At 38.1% G+C, this 20,725-nt stretch overlaps 1 protein-coding gene across 4 annotated transcripts in view; it reads right to left on the minus strand.

Moving 5' to 3' along the window:
• Nucleotides 1–5,244: 5,244 nt before the first annotated feature.
• The window catches only part of ZDHHC2 (zinc finger DHHC-type palmitoyltransferase 2), a 479,179-nt gene continuing 463,698 nt past the window's right edge, over nt 5,245–20,725 (minus strand). For 2 of the 4 annotated variants that reach the window (XM_053703926.1, XM_053703923.1), the window contains 2 exons: nt 13,004–13,061; nt 5,245–5,872 (listed from right to left, as the gene is read on the minus strand). In XM_053703926.1, coding sequence (XP_053559901.1) covers nt 13,021–13,061 — 41 coding nt within the window. In that variant the 3' untranslated portion in view covers nt 5,245–5,872; nt 13,004–13,020. Of the gene's footprint in view, nt 5,873–12,988; nt 13,062–14,516; nt 14,606–20,725 lie in introns of all 4 variants that reach the window. The other 2 variants (XR_008400731.1, XM_053703925.1) reach the window with 2 other exon arrangements.

A 20,725-nucleotide genomic window follows, 5' to 3' on the forward strand; every position in this document is an offset into this window, starting at 1 on the left:
GGATCGATGATCCCCCGCCTTCTTCTTCCTGCTGTACAACTACAGCAATGATGAAACTGGCTTCCTCCAATCACAGCCAGGCATCACAAGATGGACGCTCTGGGGTGCAAGCCATGATTTGAGGAGGCCGGTTTTGTCATTTCTGACGTCAGTACAGAGGAACTGAGGCTGGGATCGGCGATCCGGCTTTGCAGAAGTAAAAGGTATTTCTACAAATCCGGTGCAATGTAAATTTTCATCAATGAAAGTGCCCCTGTTTTTAAAAGTATTTTTAAAAACCGGGCACTCATTGCTGAAAATTGACATTCACTTTAAGGATCTTATGTAGGTCTGAAACGTTGCTCTTTTTTTGTACTTTGGACAATATGTACAAATAAAGGAACCTTTTTAAGATTACGATTGGGCTTGAGTACTCCTTTTTTCACATGTATGCTGTGGGGGTTTGCTGGCCCTTGACTCTGTGCCCTTCTCAAATTTATTTGGTGCTGTTCCCAATCTCATCTATTTTGTACTGATAGTCTGAAGACTTTTGTGGTTTAGCTGGTATCTGTCAAGAAGGTAGTTTTTTTCTATGTAGTTTGGTTTCTGTCTTTTTTTTCAGTCATGTCTCAATTCCATATGGTTTCTAGAATTGGTGCTTTCATTTTGTTCTTTCTTGGTCTATGCCTTTGCTTCCAAAAGGTCTGAACTTTTGTCTGTGTTGGAAAGTTGTATTCATGGTTTACTGTTATACTGGTTGTGTTTTTATTAATCCTTTAGCCATGGTTTCCACTCCATTTGTTAGAGTAGCTTCTCTTTGTCATAACTTTTCTCTTTTAAGGTTTTTCATTTTGACATCAGTTACAGCTGATATTAATGGTAATACTACTGTAGGAAAAAGGTTTTACAATCAATTTTTTACATAGTTGTTTTTCTCTTCTTGGTTCATATTCTAATTTCTGTCAGTTCTACTTTCTCCTTATTGGGCAAGCCCTTAGTTAGTTTGGAATTCTTCACATATGCTATTGATCCTTTTGGGTATGTCTTTGTAGTTTCTGACTCTTCATAATCTTGTTTTACTGGCAATAACTTCTGTAAGGTGAGTCTGATAATTATAGTATTTTTCTCTATTGGTATACTGTGTTTTATTGAAGCCGTTGACAGACCTTGTTTATGGCCACAGGTCCAGATATTTTGTAGACATTTTAACTGACTAGTTCAGGTATTTGCTTAAGTTTTTTCTGTTCTCAGTCTTCTTCTTTTCCTTTTCCTACTATTTTTCCCACCCATTTTCACCATACTGCTTTGTTAGCCATGTCACCTGTTAAGTCTTATACCGGGGAGGGCCAAGATAACTAGAAATTATTAACCAATATATGGCCCATATCCCTGAATAATACTTACCAGGGACCCACCTCTTTTCTACCTGTCCACCTTTTTTAGGATGGACATTACTTGGAGTAGGAAGGGGTGAAGTACTCAGGAAACCTTTATAGGGTTAGAGTGGGGAGTAGTCACTTCTGTCCATGCCTACTCAGGGAGGGGATTTCACCTGGTATTATCCAGGGACATGGGCCAAGATATAGAAATTGTTTATATTTGGTTGATAATTTCTATTTTTTCTGTTTTTATTACTATTTTTTTTTGTATGGAGTATTTAGGTGACAGAAGCTCTTTTGGAATCCATATAGAATAAATATTTATTACATGTAATTAGCAAGAGTCCATGAGCTAGTGACGTATGGGATATACATTCCTACCAGGAGGGGCAAAGTTTCCGAAACCTTAAAATGCCTATAAATACACCCCTCACCACACCCACAATTCAGTTTTACAAACTTTGCCTCCCATGGAGGTGGTGAAGTAAGTTTGTGCTAGATTCTACGTTGATATGCGCTTCGCAGCAGGCTGAAGCCCGGTTTTCCTCTCAGAGTGCAGTGAATGTCAGAGGGATGTGAAGAGAGTATTGCCTATTTGAATACAATGGTCTTCCTCTAGGGGATCTATTAAATAGGTTCTCTGTTATCGTTCCTAGAGATTTCTTCTCCTACCTCCCTTTTCAGATCGACGATATACTCTTATATACCATTACCTCTACTGATTCTCGTTTCAGTACTGGTTTGGCTATCTACTATATGTAGATGAGTGTCTTGGGGTAAGTAAATCTTATTTCTATTTATGACACTCAAAGCTATGGTTGGGCACTTTATATGTAAAGTTCTAAATATATGTGTTTAAACTTATATTTGCCATGATTCAGGATAATCAGTATTCCTTCATTCAGACTGTCAGTTTCATTATTTTCGATAATGCATACAGGGAGTGCAGAATTATTAGGCAAATGAGTATTTTGACCACATCATCCTCTTTATGCATGTTGTCTTACTCCAAGCTGTATAGGCTCAAAAGCCTACTACCAATTAAGCATATTAGGTGATGTGCATCTCTGTAATGAGAAGGGGTGTGGTCTAATGACATCAACACCCTATATCAGGTGTGCATAATTATTAGGCAACTTCCTTTCCTTTGGCAAAATGGGTCAAAAGAAGGACTTGACAGGCTCAGAAAAGTCAAAAATAGTGAGATATCTTGCAGAGGGATGCAGCACTCTTAAAATTGCAAAGCTTCTGAAGCGTGATCATCGAACAATCAAGCGTTTCATTCAAAATAGTCAACAGGGTCGCAAGAAGCGTGTGGAAAAACCAAGGCGCAAAATAACTGCCCATGAACTGAGAAAAGTCAAGCGTGCAGCTGCCAAGATGCCACTTGCCACCAGTTTGGCCATATTTCAGAGCTGCAACATCACTGGAGTGCCCAAAAGCACAAGGTGTGCAATACTCAGAGACATGGCCAAGGTAAGAAAGGCTGAAAGACGACCACCACTGAACAAGACACACAAGCTGAAACGTCAAGACTGGGCCAAGAAATATCTCAAGACTGATTTTTCTAAGGTTTTATGGACTGATGAAATGAGAGTGAGTCTTGATGGGCCAGATGGATGGGCCCGTGGCTGGATTGGTAAAGGGCAGAGAGCTCCAGTCCGACTCAGACGCCAGCAAGGTGGAGGTGGAGTACTGGTTTGGGCTGGTATCATCAAAGATGAGCTTGTGGGGCCTTTTCAGGTTGAGGATCGAGTCAAGCTCAACTCCCAGTCCTACTGCCAGTTTCTGGAAGACACCTTCTTCAAGCAGTGGTACAGGAAGAAGTCTGCATCCTTCAAGAAAAACATGATTTTCATGCAGGACAATGCTCCATCACACGCGTCCAAGTACTCCACAGCGTGGCTGGCAAGAAAGGGTATAAAAGAAGAAAATCTAATGACATGGCCTCCTTGTTCACCTGATCTGAACCCCATTGAGAACCTGTGGTCCATCATCAAATGTGAGATTTACAAGGAGGGAAAACAGTACACCTCTCTGAACAGTGTCTGGGAGGCTGTGGTTGCTGCTGCACGCAATGTTGATGGTGAACAGATCAAAACACTGACAGAATCCATGGATGGCAGGCTTTTGAGTGTCCTTGCAAAGAAAGGTGGCTATATTGGTCACTGATTTGTTTTTGTTTTGTTTTTGAATGTCAGAAATGTATATTTGTGAATGTTGAGATGTTATATTGGTTTCACTGGTAAAAATAAATAATTGAAATGGGTATATATTTGTTTTTTGTTAAGTTGCCTAATAATTATGCACAGTAATAGTCACCTGCACACACAGATATCCCCCTAAAATAGCTATAACTAAAAACAAACTAAAAACTACTTCCAAAACTATTCAGCTTTGATATTAATGAGTTTTTTGGGTTCATTGAGAACATGGTTGTTGTTCAATAATAAAATTAATCCTCAAAAATACAACTTGTCTAATAATTCTGCACTCCCTGTATATGCATACACAAATACAAACATATATGCATACACAAATACACACATACATATATTCATACCAAAATACATATATGCTTACACTTACATTTATGCATACACAAATATATACAGTATATACACCAATACACATACATATATGCATACACAAATACACACATACATATATACATACACAAATATACACATACGTACACAAATACACATATACATATATGTATACACAAATGCACACATACATATACACATATACATATATGCATACACAAATACACACATATATGCATACACAAATACAAACATACATATATGCTTACACACACATACATACACAAATGCACATATATGCTTACACATATATTTATGCATACACAAATACACATATATGCTTACACATACATTTATGCATACACAAAAACACACATATATGCATGCACAAATACACACATACATATATGCTTACACAAATACACACATACATATATGCATACACAAATACACATACATATATGCATACACAAATACACACATACATATATGCATACACAAATACACACATACATATATGCTTACACAAATACACACATACATATATGCATACACAAATACACACATACATTCACAAATACACATTTATGCTTACACATACATTTATGCATACACAAAAACACACATATATGCATGCACAAATACACACATACATATATACATACACAAATACACACATACATATATACATACACAATGTATCCAAACAGCAGGCACTCACTGGACTTTATAATAAAATGTAAATAATTTTATTGCATCAGGTTAAAAAGGACAAACGTTTCGGCACTGCATTGTGCCTTTGTCAATGTCAAAAATACAAAATAACACACAACCAGAGTGCAGCTCCACACCCCAGAAAGAATCTTTCGAAAGAATCAATTCTTTCTGGGGTGTGGAGCTGCACTCTGGTTGTGTGTTATTTTGTATTTTTGACATTGACAAAGGCACAATGCAGTGCCGAAACGTTTGTCCTTTTTAACCTGATGCAATAAAATTATTTACATTTTATTATAAAGTCCAGTGAGTGCCTGCTGTTTGGATACATTTTGGAGAAATATTTGCAGTGCACCGTGGCTCTGATTAACAGTATGATTGTGCAATCCTTACATTGACTTTGTATATACATACACATATATACACATACATCATGTGCGTTAACCAACAACCTGTAATACCAGATCATGTGTTATTGTTTGCAGGAGGCATTGCAAAGAAGAAAGTAAATGACAAGGAATATATGCTGAGCTGCAAATAAATAAATGCTATTATATGATAATGTAAATTAGATAATGTATTAAACCAGCCACTATGAAACAAACTACACAGAAAAAACTGGATTGTGTTTGTTTAATAACTGTATAAGATTTAATGAAGAATAACTTTTTATAAATAGATCACTTTTTAAGTACTTGATCTTTGTCTTAAACTACAGTATTTGTGGCATAATAAAAATAAGTTACCTGTAAAATAATTTGATGGTATGTTATTTAATGGTATCAATAACATTTAATTGGCCTCAATACTGCTACTTTAACAGTAAAAATGATTTGATCAATACTGGTTTTCAAAAGGAGTAATTCGGCATTCACGAAATACAGAACGGATGTTCCTTCATTTAAGAGGAATCACATGTATGCTGGGTTTGTGCTATAATATCATAAACACAGTCAAAATACGGCCTTACATTGTATACAACACAGGACTGTGAAGATTTTACACTACAGAGTTCCTCTTCCTTAGGTCACTGTTCTTAGAAACCACACTTATGTTTACATTTCCTGGTGCTGGTACAATACCAGGGGATATGTTGTTGTCATGTTTTAAGCGGTTATGAAGCAAGCCAATTAGGTGCTGTTATTTATATTTTTTGCTGTTGTAATCACATCCACCTTGATACAGATGTAATGCTTGCCAATGGGAGCGTGACTTCTTCCTTATCCAAATTTTTCAACACTGATTTCAAACCTGCAAGAAGGAACATCAGAATTAGTTTCATCAGAGCTGCAACAAGTTTCATTTTGGATAGGGAAATAGCAGTTAGAATAGTATAAACTGTACTAGACAAATAACACTCACTGTGTATTTATTTTGTTAGTCTATGCTTACACTACATGAAACATTGGCTCCAAAATATGTAATCTTTGTGCTTCACCATCTTCAAGTTGAAGACAAGCAGCTGTCAAGGATGCCAGCAATTTTTAGAGTTGACAGAGGTGGCTTCTAAATCTACTGCTTATCGGCCTCATTAGGGGGAACTATGTTGTAATTGTTATGAAGATCAATTTAGTTTAATCTCCTAAAAAGATAAATATCACTCTTCTGTGGACTTGTTCAGTTTGCTCAATCCAGAACGTTGGGGCCTGCTGTGATGGGTGGGTGGATAGGCCCACAATACTCCCCCCCTCCCATTTAAGATTTAACAGGGTAAAAATCACAGCGAAAATCATTGTGTTTCAACTGATAAATATATTTGTTTGTTCCTATGGAAACCAGAGACACATTTGCATACCTACGCAGCATTGTTTTATTGTTGCTGCAATTATCAACATCAATGAGTCTAGTTCCCCATCAAGATGAGATTATGGTGGCAGCCAACAGATGGGTGGAAAAGTAGAAGCAACTTTTTTTTACCTCAATTAGTGGCTTAGTAGTGCTCTTTAAAACTTGGTTTTCTATAAGACATGCCAAATACAAACCATAGAGTGGCCAGAAGGATTCCTGCACTTACCAAACCTGATGTTGGCTAAACAGAGACTGAAACTTTAGATGTTCCAGGGGATACAGAGGAAGCTACACTTCATGTTGGGGTCCTTATTCCTACAGATCATATACTGAAGCCTAAAACGCATCAATAAGGGAAACTCTCAGTTCGACACTAAAAGTGAGACACTGGTTCACTTGGCAAGAGATTTAAGTGCAGCTGTTGATTGCTATTCTAACTCTGATAAAGGTTTTGGCAGTCTCAGGTTTGTTCTGCTTGTGACCTGACCAGACTTCTCAGAATTTCTTCCTATCCATCTAGTAATTTACGGACTACTTTACCTTCTATGGCCACCTTTGGCACTGTGATGTTCTATCTGCCAAAACCACAGGGCTCTTATACCAGTTTTTTTCCACAACCTACTGAGTGATCTGTAGGTTGGTGTAGGATAATGAAGTTATTTTATTCTTCACTATACCTTGGTACTCTCAATGTTAGTAGCTACTAACATCTGGATTTTATAAATATGTTGTGTGATGCTTGCTTTATAGACATTATATTGTGTTATTTCCTTTGACAGTGAGCTGGATACAATCACAGACTTCTTTCAGTAAGATCCCTAAGTGAGTATTGTTGAGGGTTCCTTAGGAGTTCTATTTACTGAATGATATACAGTTAATTTGTCCTATATGATTATTTTAGCAACAAGATACTTAGGTATTATTTATTGTCTCTAATCATGCATGTTTATTATATGTTCATACTATTCTATTCCCTTTGATGAAGCTATATTCTTTATTTTTAGTTGTACTTTATTTTTAGTTGTTACTGTCAAATGACACATACTGCACGCCTTTATATATAGAAGCTTAGTATTTGGGGGCCACTCATAGACCCCAAATACTATATAACCCTAAATACTATATAGAAGCTTAGTATTTGGACCCTAAATACTATATAGAAGCTTAGTATTTGGGGGCCACTCATGGACCCCAAATACTATATAAAATCCATTAGTGGAAGACAAATGGCAAGATAGACATCTATGTGAGAATAATCTTATAAATTATATAGGTTATATATTATATATATATATATATATATATATATACACATACACACACACATTCACCGACCACTTTATTAGGTACACCTTGTTAGTACTGGGTTGGACCCCCTTTTGTCTTCAGAACTGCCTTAATTCTTTGTGGCGTAGATTCAACAAGGTGTTGGAAACATTCCTCAAACATTATGGTCCATATTGACATGATAGCATCACGCAGTTGCTGCAGATTTGTCGGCTGCACATCCATGATGACAATCTCCTGTTCCACCACATCCCAAAGGTGCTCTATTGGATTGAGATCTGGTGACTGTGGAGGCCATTGGCGTAAAGTGAACTCATTGTCATGTTCAAGAAACCAGTTTGAGATTATTTGAGCTTTGTGACATGGTGCATTGTCTTGCCGGAAGTAGCCATCAGAAGATGGGTACATTGTAGTCATAAAGGGATGGACATTGTCAGCAACAATATTCAGGTAGGCCGTGGCATTTAAATGAGTTGCTGCCATGTGATTGGCTGATTAGCAATTTGTATTACCAAGCAATTGAACAGGTGTATCTAATAAAGTGGCTGGTGAGTGTGTGTGTGTATGTATATATATATATATATGTTCAATCAGTAAGCACTCACTGGTCTTCAGCCGTCTGTGTTTAAATAAGTATTTATTAATGTGACGTTTCAGGACAAAACACAGTCCCTTCCTTTGACAAACAACAGTGAAAAATGACAAACCTTTAAAGGCAAGTGAAAACCCTCCCCTTCATCTCAGCCAACCCTGGCTGTCCGTATGCAAAAGCAACAAAAAAACATAATTCTGATAGACTGACTGCGTGTTCATAGGTCTAAAACAATTATATATTATTGTGTACCCAATTAGAGGAATTAACCAGTGTAGTATAGTAAGGGCTCCATGTACTAAGCAGTCAGCGAGCTACCCGCAACAAATCTCGCGTCAAAACTCACAAACTGATATGTACGAAGTCGTCAACTATGTTCAAACTCGCATCTTTAAAATTGCGAGCGTACTTATCCACCAAACCTCGCTACCTCTCCATTTTTCACTGTAATTAGACACATTTGACCACCAAATCGCCAAAAACGAATGTACTAAAAAATCTATTTGTCCGCTCGCGACAATTTCCGTGGCGGGCAAGGTACATAACAATAGGAAAGTCACTCTAGACGCCAGTCTAGACATATATTAAAGGCAGTAATATCAGCATTGTACTTACATTGTTCATTTCGGACGGAAATATGCCTGAAGGATGGCTTCTAGGTAAGCTTAACTAGCGTCTAATTTGTCTCTCATTTCCATGTACATAAATTGCGCCCAATTTGTCGACTGTAATTAAAGAGTAATCTGTATATTTTAAATTTGTATTGTATACAGTAGTTGTCAATCTTTATAATTATTTTTATATTAATATTTATATTGATTATATCTTCTATTAGGAGATGGAGGGTACTCATGTACATGCGGTTTGAAAATGCGGTTTCGATATCTTGATCGTTCTGATGGTGCTATGCAGTATGCACCTGAGAAAGTTGCAAAAATTATATTGGTTTGCTTCATACTGCACAAAATAGTCGCGGCGAGCGAGGCGTAAAATTTATCAATATTCCGCCACTGCTCGCGGCGGGCTAGACGTGTCTATTTATTGGGGGATTATTAGTACATAGCGACAGCGGACACCATTTCGCCCGCGGCGAGTAACAGCGAGTTTATCCGCGTCTACAATGATGGATGAATTGACGGCTTAGTACATGGAGCCCTTAGGGCAGTGTCAGTGTACACACATATCCCAAGGCCACTCATTCAATGAACTTTGCAAAGGTTTTAGCAGGTTTCTTATTAAATAAATATGTAAAACTATATCTCAAATCCCAATTTTAAACTATGAAATTTGTACACAACTAACATATGACTGCAATGAAGTGTTTGGTTGTAAGACATTGTGGTTAACCGTAAAAGAGACACTACACTGTACATGTTTTTTTCCCTTTAATGTGTTTCCTATTAGTTGCATTAAATATGTGTTATTGCTCCTTTGTGTTTATTTATGTATTTGTAATAGCTTATTTTGCACATTGAAAACACCACCCATTTTTCTCAAAAACATACCTATTCATATGGGCTATGACTGCAGGAAGAGCAGATTCCCATATCTCATGTTTCTCTAAACACAATAGCCAATACATAGGCACTGACATTTTTATTATGGGTAGTGGTTTCAATTATTATTACTATCAGCGCTATAAACATAGATGTGATATGCAATGTAGCATTTATAGGGAACAGATGGATAGAGGGCCCTGCCAAGAGATCACTGTTGTAAATAAGCATTTATGAAGGTGATCTGCAAACAGCTTGTCTCATAGATTTACATGCTAAGGGGTTCAAGGGGATTACAGAAGAAGAACTGAGGTATGAAAAGGTTAGCGTATATTGTATGCATCCCTAAACAGTAGAGTCTTTAAGGTGCCCTTGAAACTTTCAAAACTACAGGAGAGTCTTCTGGAGCAAGACAGAGAGTTCCACAAAATAGGGGCAAGTCTGGAGAAGTCCAGTAGATGGTAATGTGAGGAGGTAACAAGAGAGGAGGAGAGCAGGAGGTCATGAGCAGAGCGAAGGGGATGGGAGGGAGAGTATCTGGAGATAAGGTCTGAGGTATAGGGGGGAGCAGTGTTATTGAGGATCTTAAATGTCAGAGTCAGGATTTTGTGTTTAATTCTGGAGGCAAGAGGAAGCCAGTGAAGGGATTGGCAAAGAGGTGCAGCAGATGAAGAGCGACGTGTAAGGAAGATCAGATGGGCAGAAGCATTCATTATGGATTGTAAAAAAGATAAACGCCAGCTAGGGAGACCAGAGAGGATGTTTTTACAATAGTCAAGGTGGGAAATGATGAGACAGTGGATTAAAATCTTAGTTGTGTCTTGTGTAAGAAAGTGTTGAATTGAAAAATGTTTTCCATAGTGCAAAAGACATTGGCCAAAGGCTGGATGTGAGGAGTAAAAGAAAGATCTGAGTCAAGTGTGAACCTAAGACATCGGGCATGAGGGGTTGGCATAATGTCATTATCAATTGTTATAGAGAGATGGGGGTCACATATTTTGGAAGGGGGGGGGGGATAAGGAGTTCATATTTGGAAAGATTTAGCTTAAGGTAGGAGAGAACATCCAAGATTAAATATTGGACGGACGGTTAGTGACACGAGTTAGCAAGGAAGGGGATAGGTCTGGTGCGGAGAGGTAGATTTGGGTGTCATCAGCATATTGATAACCATGGGGGCTTTATTAAGGAACCTAATGATAATATATAGATTGAGAAGAGAAGGGGACCGAGGACAGAGCATTGTGGTACCCCAACAGAAAGTGGTAAAAGGGCAGAGGATGCACCAGAGAAGGTTACACTAAATCATTAAAGCGATCTCAGAGCTCTGGTTAACTGTTTCACAAAAATGTAAGTTGCACAAAACACATCAAAAATACATTACAAAGTACACTTACACTCATAATAACACTATCTAATAAATATTATTCCAATAAATATTGCACAGAAAAGTTATAAAGGCTCAAAGAAGAAACAAAAGCCAGCAAAGGGCTTTAACATTGAGATACATACATATATATTGCTAAAGATGTATATGTATATATTTATGTTTATATATGTGAACATATATATTTACAGACATATATACACATATAAACACATACATATATATGCAGACATATATATATATTTATACATATATATATATATATATATTATATATCTATATATATATGTGTGTGTGTGTGTGTGTGTGTGAATTAGAGCCCTTTGCCGCTAAGTAGATGAAAACATGAAAGAACATATTTTTGCTATATTCATATTTAATAAAGGTTTTAACTATGTATTTACTGTAAATATTTCACATTCCAAAGTTCTGCACATAGCAGAATATGTTCTATGTACTTGTAAATAGATATTCCTATATATATATATATATATCTCAGTACAATTTGAAAGCAGCGTTTATATACACATCCACTGCAGACAGTGCAGGATAGTGGTATTATAAAATATATATAAAGAAAAGAACAATAGAGCACTATTTTATCTAGCAATAGGTATTTTACTGCAATTAAATAACTTCAACAGGAACAGATCAGCAGTAAATGATACAATAGCCAAATACTGTTAAATAAAATGTCCAGCAAAATCAAATTCTCAGTTTGTGGCCAAAGAGCTGATAAAAATGTTTCAAATAGAAAGAAGATGCTGTTTACAAATTTGTTACATACTGTATATGGTAACACTGTATTATTTCAACACAACAAAATTGTGTGTACCAGTTAAGGACCTGAATGTATCAGCCATCCACAGAGGTTCAGTCCCTTCTCGGGTTAGAGGGTAAAAACGTTTCCCCCATAACATTTGTAATCCATAATCCCATAGGTAACTTTCTTGTAGTAAAGTTCATACCTTTATGTCTTTGTGAAACTTATGGCACTGAAATCTGGTGCAGCCCGAAGATATTGTCTTCCCAACATTTCACAGATATTAGCGCATACACATATTTAAGATTCTTCCAAGAAATCAGTGAACGCACAGGGGCCGAAATTTTAAGCTACGAATGCAGCAGTTACCGCACGTGCCTTCAGGCTCGCCGCAAACAAAAGTTAAAAAGCAAAGGTCGTAAGACCGCTGCTCCTTAACTTATACACCACCTCTGAGGTGGCGGATAGCAATCATTCCGATTGGATACAATTAGGATGATTGACACCCCCTGCTAGCGGCCGTGAATGTGGAGGGGGCGGCATTACACAAGCATTTCACACAAAATGCTTGTGCAATGATAAATACCGACAGAGTGTCTGCCCGAATATGATAAAACTTCCCCTTAGGCTTCGATCACAATCTTTCCAATATTGGAATTTTGGTTACAGGCAATTTTTGCAGTGTGGTTTTTGAGTTATTATAATCCCAAATTATTTTGGCCAAAAAAAGTCTAAGGTCACAAACAAGTTTTCTCTATTAAGTCAGGACTGAAAATGGAAATTGAGAGAAAACCAACAAATACAATGGCCATTTTCACTTATATTTTGAAATAAAGTTTTTATTAATATTTTATGGGGGATCTAACAAATGTCAAGCGGACATCGCTAAATGATGATAGCATAGGCTGTCGGCATTTAACATTGCACAAGCATTTCTTAATACGAAACCACGAGGTGCATTTTTTCTCTTTGCAGATTTTTTTTTTTTTAAAATTGAGGATTTCCATTTTAAACAACTGTCACAATGAAAAAAAAAAAATAAGAGAGAAAAACGTACTTTCTTCTCCATTACCATTTTATCCTGAAGAGCTACGTTTCATTTTCAATAGTTAATCCAGGGTTACTCATACCTAATAAAAAACAAAAGTGTTAAGAGATTCACATACTTTTATGGTAAACTTAACAAATTATTAAAGTTTCTACTTAGTTACATTATCATATTAAAAGCAAACTTTGGTTAATATGCACTGCACAGCCTTTAATAACCTTGTCTATTGGAATGATTATCACAGAGCATGCCCCAGACAGGAATTGTTATTGATGGATGTTTTTACTGCTACAGAATTGAAGATTAAATGTTAGAATGCTCAGGTCATGGATACCAGACATCTGGCCAGACAGAAAATTAAAAATTAAATGATAAGTGAACACAATTTCCATTTGTTACAGTAACCTCTGATAGGAGAAACATTTATCAAATTTTAAAAACTGCATGTTAACACAAATCAATAATACAGCGTTTTAATTTTGAAATTAGGTAACTTCTGAAAATGTGTTATGCAGTTTGGGCATAAATATGCATGAAGACTCTGAGCAAAGTGACTGCACAGATAAAAAGGTTGAAAAGAAAAGTCATGATCATAAGTGTGCAGAAAAGGCATTTGAAGAAGAGGTTTGATCATTTTTTAGCAAAAGGTATATAATTATTTTACTTATAGCTTTTAACTCTGTGAAACAAGATTTGCATTCTCTGTTTCTCTAGATATCCTGCCATGTGCTGTATTCATTCTTTCTGTTAATGTTTTGTTTTCACTGATGTTCCCATTAGAGAAAATGAAAGGGACAGTCTAGTCAAAATTAAACTTTCATGATTTGGAGCATGCAATTTTAAGAAACTTTCTAATTTACTCCTATTACTATTTATCCCCCATTCTCTTGGTATCTTTATTTGAAAAAGCAGGAATGTAAGCTTAGGAGATTGCCCCTTTTTGGTTCAGCACCTGGGTAGCGCTTGCTGGTTGGTGGCTACATTTAGACACCCATCAGCAAGTGCTACCCAGGTTCAGAACCAAAAATGGTCCGGCTCATAAGCTTATATTCTTGCTTTTTCAAATAAAAATTCCAAGAGAATGAAGAAACATTGATAATAGGAGTAAATTAGAAAGTTACTTAAAACTGCATGCTCTATCTGAATCATTAACAATTAATTTTGACTAGACTATCCCTTGAAGGTTATCAGTAGTGATTTGGAGCTTCGATTATTTTTTTAAATTTTGCATATGGATAATCTATGTTCCAAATAAAATTTCTTTCTAAGTAATTGTAATAAGCAGGTAATTGAAAACATCATAATACCTTAGAATCTTAAATTTCTTTTTAAAAATTGATCCTGAAGTAAAATATCTTGGCTCTCCATAGTAGCACTTGCTAGGAAGATTTTAGGGTCTGGACAGAAAATCCATGAACGCAATGGAGTACCAAGTGCCATAATTTTAGTGTTTGGAGTTTAATAATAAAATTAGATTTTTATTATAGTTCTGCTACTGGCCATTTTCATGTATTCATTGAGCAAAGTACACTATTACCTTTGTGTTAAGCATTTATTTGTCCAGTATAAATTGCTGTAGTTTGTATCCAATACCATTGCCGGTTTCTGAGTATATGGATCATCCTCCTAAAGTTCAAGAAAAAAAAAGATATTTCCAGTGGATGATGCAGGCAAACTTAGAGTCTCTCTGGATAGGAAAGTCCAGACAATTTTAAAAATTCCACTTTGTTCAAGGTGAATTTAATCACCCCAACTGGATATTCCACTTTTATTAAAACCACAGAATGTTGGTAAGCAAACCTAGGGATATATCTTGTGGGTGGTGTACAATAACAATTCATGTTGGGTTCAGCTACAAATATTAGAGGTTTTTTTCTTTTACCACTTAACTACAGATTTATTGAACGATACTGAATGTACTGTGGCAGTGAATATTTTTTTAGATTAAAACTAATGATACTGACGCCAAAGCAAATATTTGCTGTTTACCGTTTGACACTAAAAAGCTGTTTATAAATTCCAATAAAACAAATATTATAATTATAAAAAAAATATAAATTTGTTACAATTTTTGGTAATTTAGACAAAGATTAGCAATTTCACTCCTCAAGATTTTCAATATCTATTTTATAACTGCAAGACAATATATATTAAACACAACATGGCAGGAGCAAGCTTCCAGTCTTCCAGCTGGTATGAAATTATGTCTGTCAAGACCTCACTTGAAGAAGAATGTCCTTTGATGTTTATAGATTTCTGGGCAGCCTCAATGTTATATAATTTTATCTCGGATGTATTTAAATACAATCTTATCATATTCACAAATATTTCAATGCAGAACCATTTTGTGAATTCCTATAAATTTTGTACAAAGTGCTTAACAACTTTTTGTCCATGCTTCTCAAAGCAAAACCATCCAACAAAGATTAGCCATAGCAATGCAAAAGCAGGTTGTACTCCTGTCTGTTATGAAAAAGGATGACCTGTATTAGACCTTTAGGCATTTGTATTAGACCTTTAGGCAAGAATGTAAACATATGAAAGGTCAACATGGAATCTTTACTGATATTAATTAATATAGTCCCTCCAACAACTTTTATGATCCTAGACATCATATCTACATATTCCTTTTGCACCACACCTTAGAAGACACAATATCATATAATCTGATATGTCACTAGTATAAAGAAGCTTCAGACTGTGCCATGACTTGGGCCATCTCCCTGTAGCCACCAACTCCATAGCTGTCTCCAAGACCTCCCGGCTGAGGACATAGTCACAGCCAGGATATGTGCTGCACTTCTGCAGCTTCCCACAGGTACATTCCCAGCGAGATCTGCATCTTCTTGAAAACAGAATTTCATACTCAGCTCAACAATATAGTTTTGGTACAATATACAAGAGCCAGTCTGATTCAGCTAGTGCATTTAATGTGTACCAATCAACAGTGCATACCTGGATACGTTTCTTAGGGAAACTATCCTCTGCTATCACAATCGTATAATGAGGTAGATAAAGAAAGCATCCAAAATCAAAGTCTAACATCACAGAACAAAATTACTAGCTTGAATCTCTATACCACACAGAATAAGAAGGCATTGCCATTAGCCACTGATAAATGTATTGGTAGTCAGAAAAATTATACTGTCCCTTTCACATGGTGAGGTAGCTCAGTTGGTAAATGCCCTGACTACAAAAAAGCCTGTTTAAAAGATCCAAGGTCACAGGTTCAAATCCCGGCAGGCCCGACTCAGACCTTCATCCTTCTGAGGTCGATAAAAAGAGTACCATTAAATTGGGTAATAATAACAACTATTACTATTCAGCTGCCGATTTGGTTAAAAGCGAGAGCGAGCTCTAAAAAAGCGCTTTGAGTCCCACTGGAAGAAAGGCACTATATAAATACTAGTTATTATTCACATAGAATTATGAATAGCTACTAGACTTGCATTTAGCTGGTAGCAGCATTAGAGTCTTTTTCGGTCAGGTTTATTAGTGTGAAAGTATAAAACACAAAGATCTTCTGTTGGCCCTCCATTTTTTCTTAAGAGTTATACCGATATTCAAAAGGATAGAGAAAAAATGGTAACATCCAAGATGTACTTAATTGCCTGTACACAAAACCTTCTACTTCAGATTCCTCTTTCATCCAGATATACAGGCCTTGCGTTCCACTTCTTGCCAGAGTTTATATTCTCCACATCCTCTGTTTATTAGCATGTTTGGGGTATCTCTTCTGCATGAATGCTGCCACATGAGATCCATTCGGCTTTAATTGCTCACATTTTACAGAAAGGTTTCATGAAAGGTCTCAGTTCCAGTTTCTTTACATTCAAGGTATCTGTCTGATCTCTTATAATTGGAGATTGATCGATCCCCAAGTCTTATAAAACATAATTTATGCTTACCTGATAAATTCCTTTCTTCTGTAGTGTGATCAGTCCACGGGTCATCATTACTTCTGGGATATTACTCCTCCCCAACAGGAAGTGCAAGAGGATTCACCCAGCAGAGCTGCATATAGCTCCTCCCCTCTACGTCACTCCCAGTCATTCGACCAAGGACCAACGAGAAAGGAAAAGCCAAGGGTGAAGTGGTGACTGGAGTATAAATTAGAAAATATTTACCTGCCTTAAAAACAGGGCGGGCCGTGGACTGATCACACTACAGAAGAAAGGAATTTATCAGGTAAGCATAAATTATGTTTTCTTCTGTTAAGTGTGATCAGTCCACGGGTCATCATTACTTCTGGGATACCAATACCAAAGCAAAAGTACACGGATGACGGGAGGGATAGGCAGGCTCTTTATACAGAAGGAACCACTGCCTGAAGAACCTTTCTCCCAAAAATAGCCTCCGAGGAAGCAAAAGTGTCAAATTTGTAAAATTTGGAAAAAGTATGAAGCGAAGACCAAGTTGCAGCCTTGCAAATCTGTTCAACAGAGGCCTCATTCTTGAAGGCCCAAATGGAAGCCACAGCTCTAGTAGAATGAGCTGTAATTCTTTCAGGAGGCTGCTGTCCAGCAGTCTCATAAGCTAAACGAATTATGCTACGAAGCCAAAAAGAAAGAGAGGTAGCGGAAGCTTTTTGACCTCTCCTCTGCCCAGAGTAAATGACAAACAGAGAAGACGTTTGTCGAAATTCCTTAGTTGCCTGTAAGTAAAATTTTAGAGCACGGACTACATCCAGGTTGTGCAGTAGACGTTCCTTCTTTGAAAAAGGATTTGGGCATAAAGAAGGAACAACAATCTCTTGATTGATATTCCTGTTAGTAACTACCTTAGGTAAGAACCCAGGTTTAGTACGCAGGACTACCTTATCCGAATGAAAAATCAAATAAGGAGAATCACAATGTAAGGCTGATAATTCAGAGACTCTTCGAGCCGAGGAAATAGCCATTAAAAATAGAACTTTCCAAGATAACAACTTTATATCAATGGAATGAAGGGGTTCAAACGGAACCCCTGTAAAACATTAAGAACAAGGTTTAAACTCCATGGTGGAGCAACAGTTTTAAACACAGGCTTAATCCTGGCCAAAGCCTGACAAAAAGCCTGGACGTCAGGAACTTCTGACAGACGTTTGTGTAACAGAATGGACAGAGCTGAGATCTGTCCCTTTAATGAACTAGCAGATAAACCCTTTTCTAAACCTTCTTGTAGAAAAGACAATATCTTAGGAATCCTAACCTTACTCCAAGAGTAACCTTTGGATTCACACCAATATAGGTATTTACGCCATATCTTATGGTAAATCTTTCTGGTAACAGGTTTCCTAGCCTGTATTAAGGTATCAATAACTGACTCAGAAAAACCACGTCTTGATAAAATCAAGCGTTCAATTTCCAAGCAGTCAGCTTCAGAGAAGTTAGATTTTGATGTTTGAAGGGACCCTGTATCAGAAGGTCCTGTTTCAGAGGTAGAGACCAAGGTGGACAGGATGACATGTCCACCAGGTCTGCATACCAAGTCCTGGCCACGCAGGTGCTATTAGAATCACTGATGCTCTCTCTTGTTTGATTCTGGCAATCAATCGAGGAAGCAACGGGAAGGGTGGAAACACGTAAGCCATCCTGAAGTCCCAAGGTGCTGTCAGAGCATCTATCAGGACTGCTCCTGGATCCCTGGATCTGGACCCGTAACGAGGAAGCTCGGCGTTCTGTCAAGACGCCATGAGATCTATCTCTGGTTTGCCCCAACGTCGAAGTATTTGGGCAAAGACCTCCGGATGAAGTTCCCACTCCCCCGGATGAAAAGTCTGACGACTTAAGAAATCCGCCTCCCAGTTCTCCACTCCCGGGATGTGGATTGTTGACAGGTGGCAAGAGTGAGACTCTGCCCAGCGAATTATCTTTGATACTTCCATCATAGCTAGGGAGCTTCTTGTCCCTCCCTGATGGTTGATGTAAGCTACAGTCGTGATGTTGTCCGACTGAAACCTGATGAACCCCCGAGTTGTCAACTGGGGCCAAGCCAGGAGGGCATTGAGAACTGCTCTCAATTCCAGAATGTTTATTGGCAGGAGACTCTCCTCCTGACTCCATTGTCCCTGAGCCTTCAGGGAATTCCAGACGGCACCCCAACCTAGAAGGCTGGCGTCTGTTGTTACAATTGTCCAGTCTGGTCTGCTGAATGGCATCCCTCTGGACAGATGTGGCCGAGAAAGCCACCATAGAAGAGAATTTCTGGTCTCTTGATCCAGATTCAGAGAAGGGGATAAGTCTGAGTAATCCCCATTCCACTGACTTAGCATGCACAGTTGCAGTGGTCTGAGGTGTAAGCGTGCAAAGGGTACTATGTCCATTGCCGCTACCATTAAGCCGATTACCTCCATGCATTGAGCCACTGACGGGTGTTGAATGGAATGAAGGGTGCGGCAAGCACTTTGAAGTCTTGTTAGCCTGTCCTCTGTCAGGTAAATCTTCATTTCTACAGAATCTATAAGAGTCCCCAGGAAGGGAACTCTTGTGAGTGGAACGAGTGAACTTTTCTTTTCGTTCACCTTCCATCCATGTGACCTTAGAAATGCCAGCACTAACTCTGTATGAGACTTGGCAGTTTGAAAGCTTGAAGCTTGTATCAGAATGTCGTCTAGGTATGGAGCTACCGAGATTCCCCGCGGTCTTAGTACCGCCAGAAGAGCACCCAGAACCTTTGTGAAGATTCTTGGAGCTGTAGCCAATCCGAATGGAAGAGCCACAAACTGGTAATGCCTGTCTAGGAAGGCAAACCTTAGGTACCGATAATGATCTTTGTGAATCGGTATGTGAAGGTAAGCATCTTTTAAATCTACAGTGGTCATGTACTGACCCTCTTGGATCATAGGTAAAATTGTCCGAATAGTCTCCATCTTGAACGATGGGACTCTTAGGAATTTGTTTAGGATCTTTAAGTCCAGGATTGGTCTGAAAGTTCCCTCTTTTTTGGGAACCACAAACAGATTTGAGTAAAACCCCTGTCCCTGTTCCGATCGTGGAACTGGATGGATTACTCCCATTAACAAGAGCTCTTGTACGCAGCGTAGAAACGCCTCTTTCTTTGTCTGGATTGTTGACAATCTTGACAGATGAAATCTCTCTCTTGGAGGAGAGTATTTGAAGTCCAGAAGGTATCCCTGAGATATTATCTCTAGCGCCCAGGGATCCTGAACATCTCTTGCCCAAGCCTGGGCGAAGAGAGAAAGTCCGCCCCCCACTAGATCCGATCCCGGATCGGGGGCCCTCAATTCATGCTGTTTTAGGGGCAGCAGCAGGTTTCCTAGTCTGCTTGCCCTTGTTCCAGGACTGGTTAGGTTTCCAGCCTTGTCTGTAGCGAGCAACAGCTCCTTCCTGTTTTGGTGCAGAGGAAGTTGATGCTGCTCCTGCTTTGAAATTACGAAAGGAATGAAAATTAGACTGTCTAGTCTTGGCTTTGGCTTTGTCCTGAGGCAGGGCATGGCCTTTACCTTCTGTAATGTCAGCGATAATCTCTTTCAACCCGGGCCCGAATAAGGTCTGCCCTTTGAAAGGTATACTAAGCAATTTAGACTTAGAAGTAACATCAGCTGACCAGGATTTTAGCCACAGCGCCCTGCGTGCCTGAATGGCGAATCCTGAATTCTTCGCCGTAAGTTTAGTAAGATGTACTACGGCCTCCGAAATGAATGAATTAGCTAGTTTAAGGACTCTAAGCCTGTCCGTAATGTCGTCCAGAGTAGCTGAACCAATGTTCTCTTCCAGAGACTCAATCCAGAATGCCGCTGCAGCC

The sequence above is a fragment of the Bombina bombina genome, chromosome 2 (genome assembly GCF_027579735.1).
Source record: "Bombina bombina isolate aBomBom1 chromosome 2, aBomBom1.pri, whole genome shotgun sequence".
Classification (NCBI taxonomy): domain Eukaryota; kingdom Metazoa; phylum Chordata; class Amphibia; order Anura; family Bombinatoridae; genus Bombina; species Bombina bombina.